Source organism: Mercenaria mercenaria, chromosome 2, assembly GCF_021730395.1.
Source record: "Mercenaria mercenaria strain notata chromosome 2, MADL_Memer_1, whole genome shotgun sequence".
Classification (NCBI taxonomy): domain Eukaryota; kingdom Metazoa; phylum Mollusca; class Bivalvia; order Venerida; family Veneridae; genus Mercenaria; species Mercenaria mercenaria.
The window spans coordinates 67,038,389-67,054,584 of record NC_069362.1 but is presented as its reverse complement, the minus strand read 5'-3'; the positions used below and the strand labels follow the sequence as shown (position 1 = coordinate 67,054,584).

Here is a 16,196-nt window from a genome sequence, read left to right as displayed (position 1 = left end):
TGCTTGTCGGTTAAAGGTAAAGGTCACCGGTAGGGGACTTCTGAATTGCCACTGTCACATGTATATTCAAAATTATAGCCCAAAGAACTTAACTGCTAAGGGCCGACTAGGCAAGGAATAACAGCCATCTGCAGTAAAGAAATCGTATGTGTTATCAATTGTGAATAAATAACAAGAAATATCTTTTAAAAAGATATTTGGCGTTGGTCGGGATTCAGTGTATTGAAATGTTGGATTGCAGTTAAAATAAAGAACAGTCTCCAGCGCTTTGTTTACATAAGAGATGCATTACTTCTTGACAAAATTATGACAAGAGTTCGAATGTTAGATTTACTGCAGCATTAGATTGCATTTCTGGCACTTTTAGGTAAATATACCAGCATATAGACGGCATTTTGTAATTCAAGGTCATATCATCAAACACTTGCATTTATTACTATTAGATTAATCAAGCGGTGGAAATCAATTCACAAATACATTACAGAGTTTATGGAGGTAGCCGTGCTCATCACGACCGAAAACTACACTTTACATAAACAATAACACAAATTTGGTGTCCCAAGATTCGTGACCTTAAAACCAATCATCATTCAAGTAAAACTCTTTATTACGTGTATAAATAACTCTGTCTACAATAATAATCGTCTGGTTTTTTTTTTTGTTTTTTTTTTTTTGGGGGGGGGGGGGGGGGGGGGGGGGGGTGTTCGATAAACGTCACTAGAAAAATCACAAATGTCACAACACTTTTTGTGTGTGAAACAGTATATTAATAAAAGCCAATTTAAAGTATGGTAATTTTTTTTACTTAATACAATTGGAAAATTGCCATGACCAAAACTCTTACGAAGCTTGTAAAAAAAACAAAGACAAATATCAAACAGGGAATGCTACGTACCAAAAACGCAGCCTCCCCAAAACGAGACCCACAGCACGCAGACACACACAAAGCCAACACACTAGGACAAAAGGAACAAACAAAGGAACACAGTGGGGCACCGCCTTGGAACGGTCAGTGGCAAAAACACCACTGGGGAGCTTAAACCGGTTTATGGTTTAGGGTGCGCACCCAACCTCACTACTACCCCCACCATGTTCTAAAGACACGGGACAGTGTAAATAAAAGTAATCCTCTCTAGGTGAATCTCTAACACATGTAATGGAAACAAAAAGGCATGGCATGTAAAACACAAAAAAATGCTCGTGTATAAATATATAAAAAGCAAACCTTTAGTACCAAAGACGTGTGTACTCAATGCCTTTTCAGAAGACAGTGCAACAAGAGAAACACCCTTAAGGGCCCGACGAAACAGGCCAGAAGACAGATATCAAAACAGTTCAGTCCTGGTAGGATTTAAAAACTGCTTATCATAGAGTCCTCCCCCTCTTCCGTCAGACACAATCAAAGAGGGAAGCGTAGTGTCCAACTGTAAACGGGTTGAACAATAAACATGCGGTATGTCTCAAAACAGTTGGGTCGTAACGTCATTTAATAAAACGTATTATAATTTTACCAAATATATTTGGAAAATAACCATGACCCAAGATCTTACGAAGTTTGTAAACCACATCCCCATAAAAAACGGGTTTAGAAATACCTTCTCGCAGAAGTGTCTTCAAATTACTATTAAATTTTAAAACTAAATCAGAATTACGAAAGTAAAACTTAGCAAAATATTTACGCAATTTGTAATAACGGTAGTCTTGCTGAAGAAGTTTACTTGTAATATATTGATTAAGTTCATTGAAATGCTTGACATGACTGCACGTTCTGGCAAACCGAATTAATTGAGAAATATATACCCAATAAGATGTAGCCTGAGGTACATCCCCATCCAAATGGGTAAATTTACAATACTAAAATTAAAATCATCCCTCTTGTCATAAATTTTGGTATGTATAATATTGTCATAAATAGAAAGATGTAAATCTAAAAATAAAGCATCAGTATCCGAATTGTTAGTTTTAATTAACTGAAGCTCCCTAGGATAAATAGTACCACTAATTAAACCACATCCCCATAAAAACAGGTTTTGATGTACCTTCTCGCAGAAGTGTCTCTAAATTTTCTTTAATCTGTTTGATATTTGTCTTTGTTTTTTAAGCTCCCCAGTGGTGGTTTTAACACTGACCGTTCCAAGGCGGTGCCCCACTGTGTTCCTTTGTTTGTTTTGTCCTTGTGTGTTGATCGTGTACGCGTTTGGGGAGGCTACGTTTTTAGAACGCGGCTTTCCCTGTTGGATATTCTTCCTTGTTTTGATTGAGCCTGTTCATGGACGGTAGTAGAAATGCATGCTACCGTCTACGCCCTCTAGCCCCGGGTTTAGCAGAACTCGACATTTACACATGCTACAAGTACAAAAACAATTTAGGGACATCTGCAGATGTACAAAATGTAAAGGCAGGCACGATATCCAAGGGGTGATTATACAATACAAAAAGCTATGAAAGCGGGAGTGTTGGAACCACCCAGGCCGAAATATTCAAGTTCACCAACTAAACAGTGCCAATAACACGACATAAAAGTCGTATTGAACAAAAAAATATAACAGCCCTGATTGAATGCACGGGAATACTTTTTATGGCCGCCACGGCACAAACAACGCTGCTGTGATAATAAAATAGAAAAAGTGGAAACTCCACAGGTCGCTCAACACGACAAAAATGAAAATGTTGCAAGCTCGGTTTGATTGAGCCTGTTCATAGACGGTAGTGGAAATGCATGCTACCGTCCACGCCCTTTACCCCCGGGTTGAACAGAACTCAACATTTACACATGCTACATGTACAAAAACAATTTAAGAGACATCAGCAGATTTATTTATTCATTTGGGTTTTAAGGCGTGCCAAAACAGTATAGGTTATATGGCGCCAAACAGGACTACAAATTTTGATTTCACATCTCATTTACATCGAAATAAAAACATGAGGTATGGAATCAAAATTTGCATACCTGCTGGAATCACCGAGTTACAGCAAAACAAAGTGTTAAGACCCTATTAGTCGCCTCTTACAATCATGCAAGGGCACGGCAGTGGTTCCAATTCTTTCCATACACAGATCATCCCAGATCAGATGTATTCATACGGCGGGGTACATGGAACTTTCAATGATACATTAGCGTGTAATTCCATGAAAAGCAACGTATGGTCTCCAGTTAAAATTATGGGTTTGCCATAAACGAGAAAACAATGAGCAGAACTAAACAAACTGGAATTTAGAAAGGGGATCTGAGGTTACTGAGCCTGCATATCACAGGAACTGCCAAAAAAATTATATAAAGCAGGCACCATATCCAAGGGGTGATTATACAATACCCAAAGCTATGAAAGCGGGTGTATTGGAACCACCCAGGCCGAAATGTTCAAGCTCATCAACTAAACAGTACCAATAACACGACATAAAAGGCGTGCTGAAATAAGATGTTAAGAGCTAAACGATATCCAGAAAGACGTAATTTTAAACAACGTGCGATTTCGAAATTTATCTTACATTCTTATAAACAGGTCGATCTAATTTCATTAAAACGACTTAAAAAAAACCATTAAGATGAGTTGCTTTTTGTATCAGTCAGATAGGATGTTATTTACATAAACAAGACATCTAGAAACGTCACATTAAAAATAAATAGCATTATCGTGTGCTGCACGCTACGTATGCCAGTACCTTGTTTGTGTGAATGATTATGGCTCCATTCAGTAAAGGTGGATATGTCCGATATTAGGATATATTAAGCAACATAGTAGTCTCGTCTAAGAAATATTGAAATGCACTGCAAAGAATTGCCTTTCCACGTCTTGTTGAATAAATCCCTCCTACTGATCTATAATTGTTTGCTTGAATTGCCAAGGCACTTTATATATTTTTAGCTCACATAGTGACAGGGTGAGCTTTTGTGATCGTCCGTCGTCCATCCACAGTTTCTTGTCTGCACGATAGTGGTTTCATTTATGATTTTATTTTAACCAAACTTGCACACAACTTGTATCACCATAAGATCTTGGTTCCTTTCTTGAACTGGCCAGATCCCATTATGGATTCCAGAGTTATGGCCCTGAAGGGCCAAAATTAGCTATTTTGACCTTGTCTGCACAATAGCAGCTTCATTTATGATTTGATTTTTACCAAACTTGCACACAACTTGTATCACCGTAAGATCTTGGTTCCTTTCTTGAACTGGCCAGATTCCATTATGAGTTCCAGAGTTATGGCCCCTGAGAGGGCCCGAATTAGCTATTTTGGCCTTGTCTGCACAATAGCAGCTTCATTTATGATTTGAATTTAACCAAACTTGCACACAACTTGTATCACCATAAATCTTGGTTCCTTTGTTGAACTGGCCAAATTCCTTTATGTGTTCCAGAGTTATGGCCCCTGAAAGGGCCAAAACTAGCTATTTTGACATTGTCTGCACAACAGCAGCTTCATTTATGATTTGAATTAAATCAAACTTACAGAAAACTTGTGTCACTATAAGATCTCGGTTCCTTTCTTGAACCGACCAGATCCCATAATTGGTTTCAGAGTTATGGCCCCTGAAAGGGCCAAAATTAGCGATTTTGACCTTGTCTGCACAATCAATAACAGCTTCATTTATGATTTGAGTTTAATCAAACTTGCACAAAACTTGTGTCACCATAAGATCTTGGTTCCTTTCTTGAACCGGCCAGATCCCATAATGGGTTCCAGAGTTATGACCCCTGAAAGGGCCAAAATTAGCTATTTTGACCTTTTCTGCACAATAACAGCTTCATTTATGATTTGATTTTAACCAAACTTGCACACAACTTGTATCACCATAAGATCTTGATTCCTTTTTATACGCCCGAAGGGACATATTATGTTATCGCCTCAGTGTCCGTCTGTCTGTATGTCTGATGGTTAGCAATTTCTCTTCCACTCTGTAACTCTTGAAACCCTTGAAGGATTTTAAAGAAACCTGACACAAATGTTCGCCTTATCAAAACGACGTGCAGAGCGCATATTTCGGATGGCTTACTTCAAGGTCAAGGTCACACTTAGGGGACAAAGGTCATATGACTTTGTTTTGTGTGAATATTGCTCTGCATTTGCGTTGATTGCAGTGCTCTTGTTTTTATTTGGCAGATCCTTCTTTTGTTGACTTACAGTAATTTTTTTCAATTACATCCCTTTTATGTTACTATAAATAGCTTTTTTAGTAACTTTTCTATTATTGGCCGTAGGGAAAAACCGAGACCACTTTTCTTGGTACAACAGGATGGTACCTCCAATTTTTAGGTGTATTTTGACATATCTGTACATTGTAAGAATTTTTCTTTTCTTTTTGGTTAAACTCTTCCCGTCCTTTTGATTTAGATATTTTTTCTGAGGACTTAGATTTATTTTTAATTTCTTCCCTTTGTTGTTCCTGTCCTTTGGGCTTCATCAGTCAAAATTTTGCTCCTATCCTCCTCTGATGTAATCCTTCAGGCATGAAACTACTGGCCTGATTTGAAAATAATTTTATTTGAAGTAACCTTAATAAAATTTCAACTATATTTTCTCATAATTCTTTTGATTGATCTTGATTATGATTTTTTGACCTTCTTGTCCTTAAGTGCAATGATAACAGGTGAGCGATATAGGCCCATTTTGGCCCTCTTGTTGTAAAAATGATGTAATTCTCACTCGAGCCAAATCGAGCCTTATTAATCTTCTTTACTCAAAATGATTCAGAAATTAACCATATCAATAATGTTGATAAATCAATGATAATCTAATGCTGTACATTATTCGGAGAAAACGGTTTATCTTTGTGCTTTCTATCCAAATTTAATCCTTTCAAACATGAAATGATGGGGGATTAGCAGTGTTGGTTGATTCAATTGTAGACTCCTTCGGCATATATCGACACCTCATGGACACGGTGATTTTGCTTCCTGGAAATTAGTTCTGTTTTCCAAAACTCTGAAAACTGCTATTTTCAAATCTGTTTTTATTGGCTGGGACTTAACATAATAAAAGATGTATACATTATTAAAGAATCTTCAGCTACCTGGAGATCTGACAAGTAAGTCACTGAAAATACGGATTGTAGAGGCTTATAGTTCTGGAAAAATAAGTATTAATGGGAATAGAACTAATGCCATAAGCTTACAGTAGCTCCAGATAACTTATAATGTTTGCCAACAAATTTCAAGTAGAGCTGGTTTCATGGTAAAAGTTGATGCAGTTGATGGCAGTCATCAGATCTTGAATGTAGAGGTTGATGAATCAACATTTGGGAAACTCCAGTCAGGTAGAGTTTAAATGACACTTCAGTTATGGTCATAGGAGCAGAGGCTGCAACTGCCGTCCTACAAATTATTGAAGTAACGATAAAAGTTGCTGGTTTTTAGACTCGTATGGGTTTGATTGTTTTATTCATGATTTGTCATGTAGTGTTGTGTATGTACTTCAAAAATATCTTCATCTTGCACTGTCGGATTGTAACATACTAAGAATGCGATAGGAATTTTTCCAGCAATATTTTATTTTGTAGTTATATTTAACAGATGTGCCTCTATGAGGCTCTAAACTTAATATTCAAATTATTTTGTTTGTAATTTGGAATTACATCTTCTACATAACCAGACATCTTCTCACGATCCCCTCTGATCCAAAATAGTAAATAAAAAGACTTATTAATAAAAATTATCAAATATATATGGATATTCCTAGACTGACCAAAGAGCAGTGATTCCTCAAGTTGAAAGAGAACTGGGAGCATTGAGTTATGGACAGGGCACTTTTCGCGTGTAGGATTTATATAATGAAGTCTGTACTGGTAAAGAGTCCTTTAAAATTGAATATTTTGTATAAATTAGTGATATAATCTCTTTCTATAGGCCTACACCTATGTATTCTTTTAAATGGCTTAAAAAATGTTCCTAATATTTTGAAAGATTCTTTTTCTGTCGGTTTCAATGGCCTAAATCCGAATACTTGTGCACTGATACAAAAAACACAATATATATAATTTGAATGTGAGAATAACAAAATAGCATGCAGGGTCTTACGTAGTTGCGCACGCAGCGGTAAAAAAGTATCAAGTCCACTCGTTCCCCGGTCAACTCGTCCCCCAGTTAACTCGTCCCCGATTTGGTCATTTCGTCCCCTAAAATTGGTCATTTCGCCCCTCTCATGATAAAATTTGGTCAACTCGCCTATATTGCGGTCAACTCTTCCCCTTTTTGGTCAATTCGTCCCCCTTATTTTTGGTAATTTTTTCATCCTAAATATATGAGTTATTTTCGCTTTTTCATGTTAACTTTGACTTTGAACATTGGTATTTAACATCATCGTGTTTTTTGAAGGAGTTATATTGGATAATAAGGTTGGATAAAATAATAAAAGAAATATACTGAAAATATAAGACAATAACTGAATAAATTCAATGCCTTTAGTAATAAAAATATGATATAAAAATTAACTTTTTAAGAATCATAGTAAGAAAAAAGAGAGGAATAAATCCTTATCCCTGGTCATAATAAAAGAAAGTTTTAATTAGAAGTACAACGAAAAATAAATTAACAACTGGTATCTATCACATATGTATTACTATAAATAACCAACATGCTTTATAATCACTTTTGTCATTAAAATAAAAAGAAAATACTTCAAAAGTCGGGGGACAGGGTTTCTTTGAAAAAAATTTAAAAAAAAACAACATCCTAGAATAAGCCTTTACCTATATATACGAAAGGTGTTAAACATTATTAAACACATTAAAAGCCGTTGATTGGGCTGATTGGTGGAAGGTGTTAATGGTATTTAATTGCATGAGAAGTTGTTGATTGACTGAATGAAATGTGTTAATAGTTGATTGGATTGAGGAAATTATTTGTAAAAAGAAGTTTAATCTTATTCAAGAGTTTTAAAATAAGCAGCATCAAAATTTAATGCGAACATTAAAAACAATCGTGTTGTAGCAGACTTAGAAAAAACAACAGAAAATCCTCTTTGTTAAATGGATCATTTTTGAAGCGATAAAGTCCTTAAGGCAAACGAAATCTTAAAATACGTTTAAGAAAGGGGGGGGGGGCGAAAAAAGGTGAACGAAATGACCAATTTGAAATCGCCGAGGGGGACGAAATGACCAAATCGGGAACGAGTTGACTAGGGGACGAGTTTACTGTAAACCGGTAAAAACTGCGATTTGATTCATCACTACGTTCAAAATTGTCGTCATCTTCATTCAAAATAATGCATTCAATGGGGGCAGCCATATTTAAAAAGCCTTCTCTACACTCGATTTACTCTAAACGGTAGATGAGTCTTCTGTGTAAATCGAGTAGAACAGAATGTTCGCTACCATTCTAAGAAGAGCTTAATCAAGCCCGTTTCGGGTCGCAACAAAAACTTTGACGTCACCGCACGTTAACGTGACGTCATTCTAGCGTAAGCGTGTTTTAACAGAGACAAGCATATTAGAAAATGTAATGCCTTCTGGCGAATTACTAAGGTCCCTGAATTGTTAGAAAAACGTTTCTACACTTTTTTGCTTAGTATATTAAATAGACTAAAAAATAAATTCGGCTAGATGACTGACCAACACTTTCCCAAGCTGCTTCGTTATTTACCTAATGTTACAAAATCAGATACTACAACCACCGTAGTGCGTTATTATATTTGCCGTAATGTTACACTAATTGTCCGTGCTGTACAATTATAAAGTCTTCAATATTGCGCTAAAACTCGGTCAACACATCATTTACTCAGTACATATCCAATTCCTGTAGTCTGATTGGTTAATCGACTCAGCCAAAAGTGATACAACTTTCTGATTGATTCAGTCAATCCCTTCCTGTCAGAAAAATAGGCGTCATCATGAAAAACACTTTACGTTTCGCCATTACCTATGATATAATTTGGTTGTGAACATTATCTGTAAACTGCCTTATAGCCTAACTTGTGTAATAAAACATTTTGAAAGTATAGGAACAAAAAGTATCATTGGCGTTGATCTGAAAATTAGCTTTCAAAATCTTTTTTCTTGGAATATGTGGATTTAATGACGACAGTCGCTAAATTGAAATTATCCAAGGCAGCGGAAATCGAACATGGGTATTTATAGATTACTTCTGAATCAAGTGGCGCTTTGACCTGTTAATTGAACAAAGCGTTGGATATGCGTTTTCCCTTTTACAGCAATATTAATCATCAATCAGAGTAGTCTACTTGAATGTTTTCTCTAATAAAGTAATCTTCTAAGAAAAATAAAAAGTTATAAAAAATGAAAACTGTGGCTCACAAAATAAATTTAACGATTAAATCAATTTATAAACACATATCATATTATTAATTTTAAAAATGTCATGATGTAAGTAATTTCATATCAGCTTTGATATTTGTCCCGAGTTCTGTCGTATATAACCAAAATCACAGTTTATATTAACTTTATAACAACATATATAAAACATCACAGCATCTTAACGTACGATATAGCCAAGTAAATCATGCAATGCGCATACCTCTACGTGCATAGCAGAATTTACATATTGGAACATAAACTATATAGAAAACGAAGTTATAATATAGCCCCACGGCGCCACATTACTGACGGAAAAGGAAAATATCGTCTGATGCATGGGTAGACAGCTGTCTCTTACATGTTGTTATGTAGATATTGAAATTATTACCCCCATCTGACAGATAATATATACTGCCAATAACAGAATTGATACAAATTATTACTTTTGTTGCCTGTTCTCCTAAAGTCAATATAAAAAAATGATATTTCTGTTCTTGTCTGTATTCCCAATATACTTATAAGTCCTTGTATAGAAGATATTTGTATTTTAGGATATATTGAAATTGTGCGATATATTAATATGCTATAGAAATAGAACAACTGACCTCTTTCAAAATAATATTCTTAAAATATCTACTCTATCAATGTCTCTGCACATGTCAATAGTAATAGAAACATAGCAGTACAGTTATAAATGTTACAAATAAGACAGTTATGTTTGTTTCAGGTTCCGCGCATGTTTCAAGGGCTGTTAACCAGTAGTTCTCTATTTGAAACTAAGCTTATTTGTCCACATGAATTAGAAATAGAGGATGACTGACTTCAGACGAGATTTCCATTATCAAATCAGAACATAGATCTGTCCTCTTTTGATTTGGCAAAGGTTAAGTGTAAATATGTATAAATATAATATAATAAATAGTTGGAAAAGTTCTCTGCAAACAACAACATACCTGGAGAATGATATGATAGATCTTGGAGCATTTCTCTAAAACCAATTTTGAAGCAAAATTGTCAACATAGATAAAAGGCGTTTTTGTACACAATCCTTAGGATTTGGGAACAGAGTAATGGACAGTTCTGTTTTTTTCCTACACAAAAATCTTAATCTGTTTCTTTATTTGTATTTTTTAACTATAAAACCCTTCACAAGCATATCACTCATTTGTGTAAATCTGGTAAATGTAAAATTAAGCTTTCCCAGCCTTCCGGACAACCGTTAGCCCTGCCTGGCAATTATTCCCTAGGACTGAGATACTAGAGATCTGACTCAATACTCTTTATTTCTATCACAAATGGTGATTACTATCGTCAGGCATATTCTATCACTGTAGATATTAAGTGGGCTTCTATCTGAGTGGAAAAAATGTCACTCTTATGATAATATAAGGGTGTAGAATTGAATACAATCGTAAAATGCTCACTGTAGACTGTAGAGTGAGTGGAGAAAATACTTATTTGCATGTCTCCCATTAAAGCCATTTATGTTGTAACGATTACTGAATGCATAAAGAGAAGTAATTCCATTAATATGCAAATTTGCAAACCTGTCAGTTGTCATTGGAGTAAGATGACAGTATATAAGAGCGATAAATCACCTTTGGTGATGAGCTAGCTTTTCACCGACGGGATTTGTGTGGCACGGAACACGTTACAAATGGTGGCAGCGGTGGGATGAAATCAACTGCCGGACTGGAGTTGCCTTACCCATGAATTTCCTAGGCCAAATCTCGGGACGGGATTTCTCGGAGGGGAAAGTAATGTAACGATTACTGAATGCATAAAGGGAAGTAATTCCATTAATATGCAAATTTGCAAACCTGTCAGTTGTCATTGGAGTAAGATGACAGTATATAAGAGCGATAAATCACCTTTGGTGATGAGCTAGCTTTTTCACCGACGGGATTTGTGTGGCACGGAACACGTTACAATGGCAAATGAAAACTGCATTGTTCACCAGCTACAATGTACATATTAAGAAGCCTGCACTTCATGCTTAAAGTACTCATTTTTCATGTGGTCGGAAGTGATAGGAATGGTATTCCAAATCTTGATATGTATTGTAAAGATCGGCCAGCCAGGACTGATTAAGGTTTCAAAATTTCCCGAGCCCCGAAGAGAAGGAATCACATTATCTGATAAAGCATTGCCATTTCGTCTATGATAATACACACCTTTCGCCAGAAGGCTGACTTATCCTGATAGTCAAAACACAGTATTTTTCTCCTTCCGTTATAGCTTTGATGCTGTAAATGCTCAAGACTTGGTCCCTATCTCTATCCTCTACCACAACCTTGCAGTTCGGTTTTCTATGGTTGTCATTGATCATGCGTTCAAACAGAAAGGGTAATTATGAGAAAGTAAGTCTTTTGTTATATATATATATATATTTTGAACATATCGATCAACAGAATTCCATATGATCTGGTTAATTGAATACAGATGTCAGGCATCTGTTACGGTCATTGGAAGTAGTTACCTAAAGATAGCACAATTATGATTTGTTATCGCATATTCTACCAGAAGAGCAACATGTGGTATTTTTTGAAAGTAGAAAATAGCGGTTTTATAAAAATAGAGCGCGTTTGATTGGTAACCTTGTATTTTTCCCGAGGAAGCAGCGGGAAAAGAAAATGCATGATATGATGTTAATTAAAAACTATGTTCGATTGCCTGCAGTGATAAATTATGATTTATATACAGGGTGTCCCAGAATATATGTCCACTTAACAAATGCTAATAACTTTTCACAGAAGAGTCACACATCAGCAAATTATATCTCATTTGAAAGAGTACATACATAAGTTTTTGTACATCAAACAATTACCTTGATTATTTAATTACAGTTTCTATAGTATATTCTAAGTGACCGCCATTATTTTGCCTGACTAGCTCAATCCGCCCTCTAAAGTTACGTATGACGTTGGCACATGTGTCTCTTGAAATGTTTTTTATCTCTACGAATAGCGGCTTTTAACTCTCTAATGGATGTTGGTTTGGGGTAATAAACATTGTCCTTCAAGTATCCCCATAGATGAAAGTCCAGGGGGCTGAGATCTGGTGAATACGGAGGCCAAACTTTCTCGGTTTTCAAAGAAATCAAGCGGGTGCCAAATGTTTGCTCTAACCACTTTAAAACATCATTTGCAGTATGGGGGGTCGCCCCGTCTTGTTGAAACCAACATCTTTCAATCACTGTTCCCTTTCTTATCAGTTCTGGAATAAATTTATTCTGCAGAATTTTTAAGTATCGATTAGCAATCACAGTACAACACTCGCCATTCTCCTCGTAAAAGAATGGCCCGAGTATCCCGGATGCACTCATGGCAGCCCAGACGGTAACTTTCTGACTATGCAGCGGCTTCTCGTCATGAAAGTCAGGTTTGGTAGATCCCCAGAACCTGATGTTTTGCTTATTGACGTAGCCATCAAGATGAAAATGTGATTCGTCGCTAAACCGAATACAGTCTGTTAATTCTTCATGTGACCGCTTCCACTCTGCAAATGCAATCCTTGCTGAAATGGCATCGTCTTTTAAGTGCTGCATCATTGAAATTTTATAAGCTGTTAGCTTCAAGTCATATTTCAAAATTCTATGCACTGTAGATTAACTCGTAGATCTATTTGTAATGTCACTCAGTACCTTTCTTACAGATGTTCTGGGCGTTTCTCCTACAACTTCAGACACTGTTTGAATCAGTTCTTCGGACCGGGCACTTCTCGGTCTCCCGGCATTATCTTTCCTGCGATCTAAAACTGTTCCATGCTTCTCAAATTTTTTAACTACTCGGATGATTTGTTTATTGGAAGGTGCCTTTATGGGGAACATTAGTCAGTTACTTCGCCTGATTATGTCCAAAATGCAGATTAGTCCTTCCTCGGTTATTACGAAAAAGTCAGAGGAATCCAACTGAAAGGGACCAATGTAATATTTGGTTATCCTTGCGCTTTATCATTCAACAATTCAAGGGAAGTAACAAGCTAATGTTCCTCATTGAAGGATGCATTTTAATCAACTTTCTTCGCACAATAGATGGAAATTTGCTATTTTCATAGTAGAGCCTAACAATTTCAGTACTGTCAGCCATCTTGGAAGCCTGAACATGAATGACGTCATTGATGACGTCATAAGACGTTACCGTGACGTCGCACGATGCCGTTCTTGTAATGAGAAAAAAACTTACATCCATTGATTTTCATTTGAGACCACAGTTGTTAGTATTGAAGCATTTTTTGACAAAGTTATTAAAATTTGTTAAGTGGACATATATTCTGGGACACCCTGTATCTACTTCAAATGAAATATATAGGGGCCGTCGGAGAGTATATTGTTTGCTCACTAGTTTTAGGCAGTGTAACTAAAAATACAAACTTCAAAGTAGGAACTATCTATTTTAGATATATGTGTAGTTAAGTGCATCAAAGTACGTAGACTGAAAAAAAATTTAAAATATCATTTTCTGAAAAAGAGTTATTTGAGCTGAAAAAAAATGATCCCGGGTAAAATATTTGGAAAAAAACTAAACTAAGACTTTATGGTAGACTTAGGTTAGCCTGGGAAGCCGTTGATAATATTTGTGCTTTGTCAGAAGAAATCATACCTAATATCTATGCATTAAAGATCCCACTTGCGCTAATTAATGTTAATTGGCATTCATGGAGTTTCTGATATTATCAACGCCTGGGGAAATCTGAAGGAGTTTCCATGTCACCGCTGATTATCGATTTGCTATAATTAGACTAATTAACATGTGATCATATTTGCGCTTGTATGAAACGAAAACTAGGCTGCCGAATATTCGGTAATTTTCGTAGATCACTAGGTCTGCATTAATATAACATCTTAATAGCTATGACGCAAATTAAAGTTTATGTTGACATATTTAAAAGTTGTTACAACTGCTGGAAAAGCTATAGGATGTACAAACTGGTATTTGTCTATGGCCCGGAAATGTTCGGAAACCTTCGGAAGTACACGATTCCGATCTGTCTTTTCCGTGAGAATTCCGTTTCTATTTTTAGCCATGAATTATTGCTTCCAGAAGTTATCGTTCTTTATCAAACACCAGCATATTTCGGGTGTAATATAGGTCGGAAAACAGGTTTCCCCAGGCTGTCAACATTTTTGCAGGTAGAAAAAAGGTTAGAAATTGTCAGACTGGATTCCCAGGCTAGCTAACACGGTAAGTATCTAGTTAGCTACATGGCTTTCTGATAATTATTTTGCTAACGCGATAAGTATCTAGTTAGTCAGATAATTTTCAGAAAATTAAGTGGCTAACATGATAAGTATTTACTTAACTAGATACCGTTCAGAAAGTTATGTAGTTGATGGTTAAGTGGTGGCAGTTGTGGGCACTATCAGGCAATATTTCGTGTTAAGATATTTATCTATAATTAAAATGTATCACGATACCTAACTTAATAGTTAGAAAGCTAAGTTTTCCAACGGATATCATACAATTTAAGTCAATCCGTGTTTTTAAATAGCCATGTTTCTTCAAAACGGATACGACAGATGGTGCTAATTCTCTGAGTTCATTAATTTTTTCAAAATTTTCAAATTCTTCTTCATTACTGTTACATGTAGGTTCGAAACTTAATTTTGCAGGTGTTGATGTTTTAATTCTTTTAGATACAGGACTAAATAAGTCACTAGGATTTTTATCAGTTGATAGATTTTGGAATGACATCTCAAGATTTTCATCATGTTCTTCTTGTTTTTTGTGAATAACAATAAGTTCAAATGATTTTTCGTCCACATGAAATTTCTCAAGTTTATCAAATTCTTCATTTGGAATTACACAAAAGTTCTTTGTCTGTAAATATGTTTTACCATTTTCTTCATTAAGCATCCGTGTACGTATTTTTAAAACGTCTGAGGGATGATTTTCAACTGTCTCTTGAAGTGATGATGTAGTAACAGCGGTAGTATATCTGATCACTGAAAAAAACAACAACATAAAATAATTGCAAAGATGTTGGTGGTAACTATAGTAAGACAATTCTTACAAACGTATCGAGCATACCTATTGTATGTTATATATACATTGGAAGTCATAACTCTTGACATATACACTGATTTCCAAGATATACAAAGACTACTTTAAAATGTTGATGTCAGTAGGACAGCACGCTCGACTTTTCTCAGTGCATGTCGACAACACAAAATTTCGACAGTAAATCATAACAGGGTATGGGGCTTGCTTTCCCAGGTAGAGGTGTTGCAAGTTAAGAATTATATTAGGTTATTAGGTTTCAACGTAATACCATTGGCAGTATTCATGATTTTCAACTTTAAAAACTTGAACCAAAACTTCTTAGTTAAAAAAAAGGAACACATTTCTGTCAGATATCAGTACAAAGTTATGGAGATTGCTTTCCCAGATGGAGATGTTGATAGTAAAGAATTCGAAGTATTTTTAGTTTCAGTTCTGTCAATACATTTAAAAGTATTAAAGATATTGGACTTTACAAGAAAAAACACAATCAAAAATAGTTTTGAGGATTGCTTTCCCAGCTGGATATGTTGATAGTAAAGAAGTATTTGAAGTTTTAATTCAATACCTTTGTAAGTACACAAGATATTGAACTATAAAAACGCTGACGAGAAAGTGACAGTATAAGTTTGAGTTCCTTTTTTCGAGAAGTCGAGCTTAAATCATAAACTTCACAATTCCTTATTACTTAAAAATTATATTTTTATCTTTCATAATATAAATTTGAGAGTTTTCAAACAAGGTATGATGATGGGATGAAATTATAAACAAAATGTGTGGGTTCTATCAATTGTATGTGAAAATAAGTTGTTTTTATCTAGAAACATGTCCGCTAGATACAGAGACACCACATGAATACTATTTACTATAGACTGCCGGACCGACGACGGACAACGAACCATTCTGTTTTTGTAATAAACGTGGTATCAAAGTTTGATTCAGACTTC

At 35.6% G+C, this 16,196-nt stretch overlaps 1 protein-coding gene across 1 annotated transcript; it reads right to left on the bottom strand.

Moving 5' to 3' along the window:
• Positions 1–12,161: 12,161 nt before the first annotated feature.
• LOC128549521 (uncharacterized) lies at positions 12,162–12,797 on the bottom strand. The gene has a single exon (XM_053526322.1). The coding sequence runs from the start codon at positions 12,795–12,797 to the stop codon at positions 12,162–12,164; it is 636 nt and encodes a 211-aa protein (XP_053382297.1).
• Positions 12,798–16,196: the final 3,399 nt, after the last annotated feature.

Coding starts and splice junctions, on each gene's coding strand:
- LOC128549521 (XM_053526322.1), bottom strand. CDS start 12,797: ATGCAGCACTTAAAAGACGATGCCATTTCAGCAAGGATTGCATTTGCA.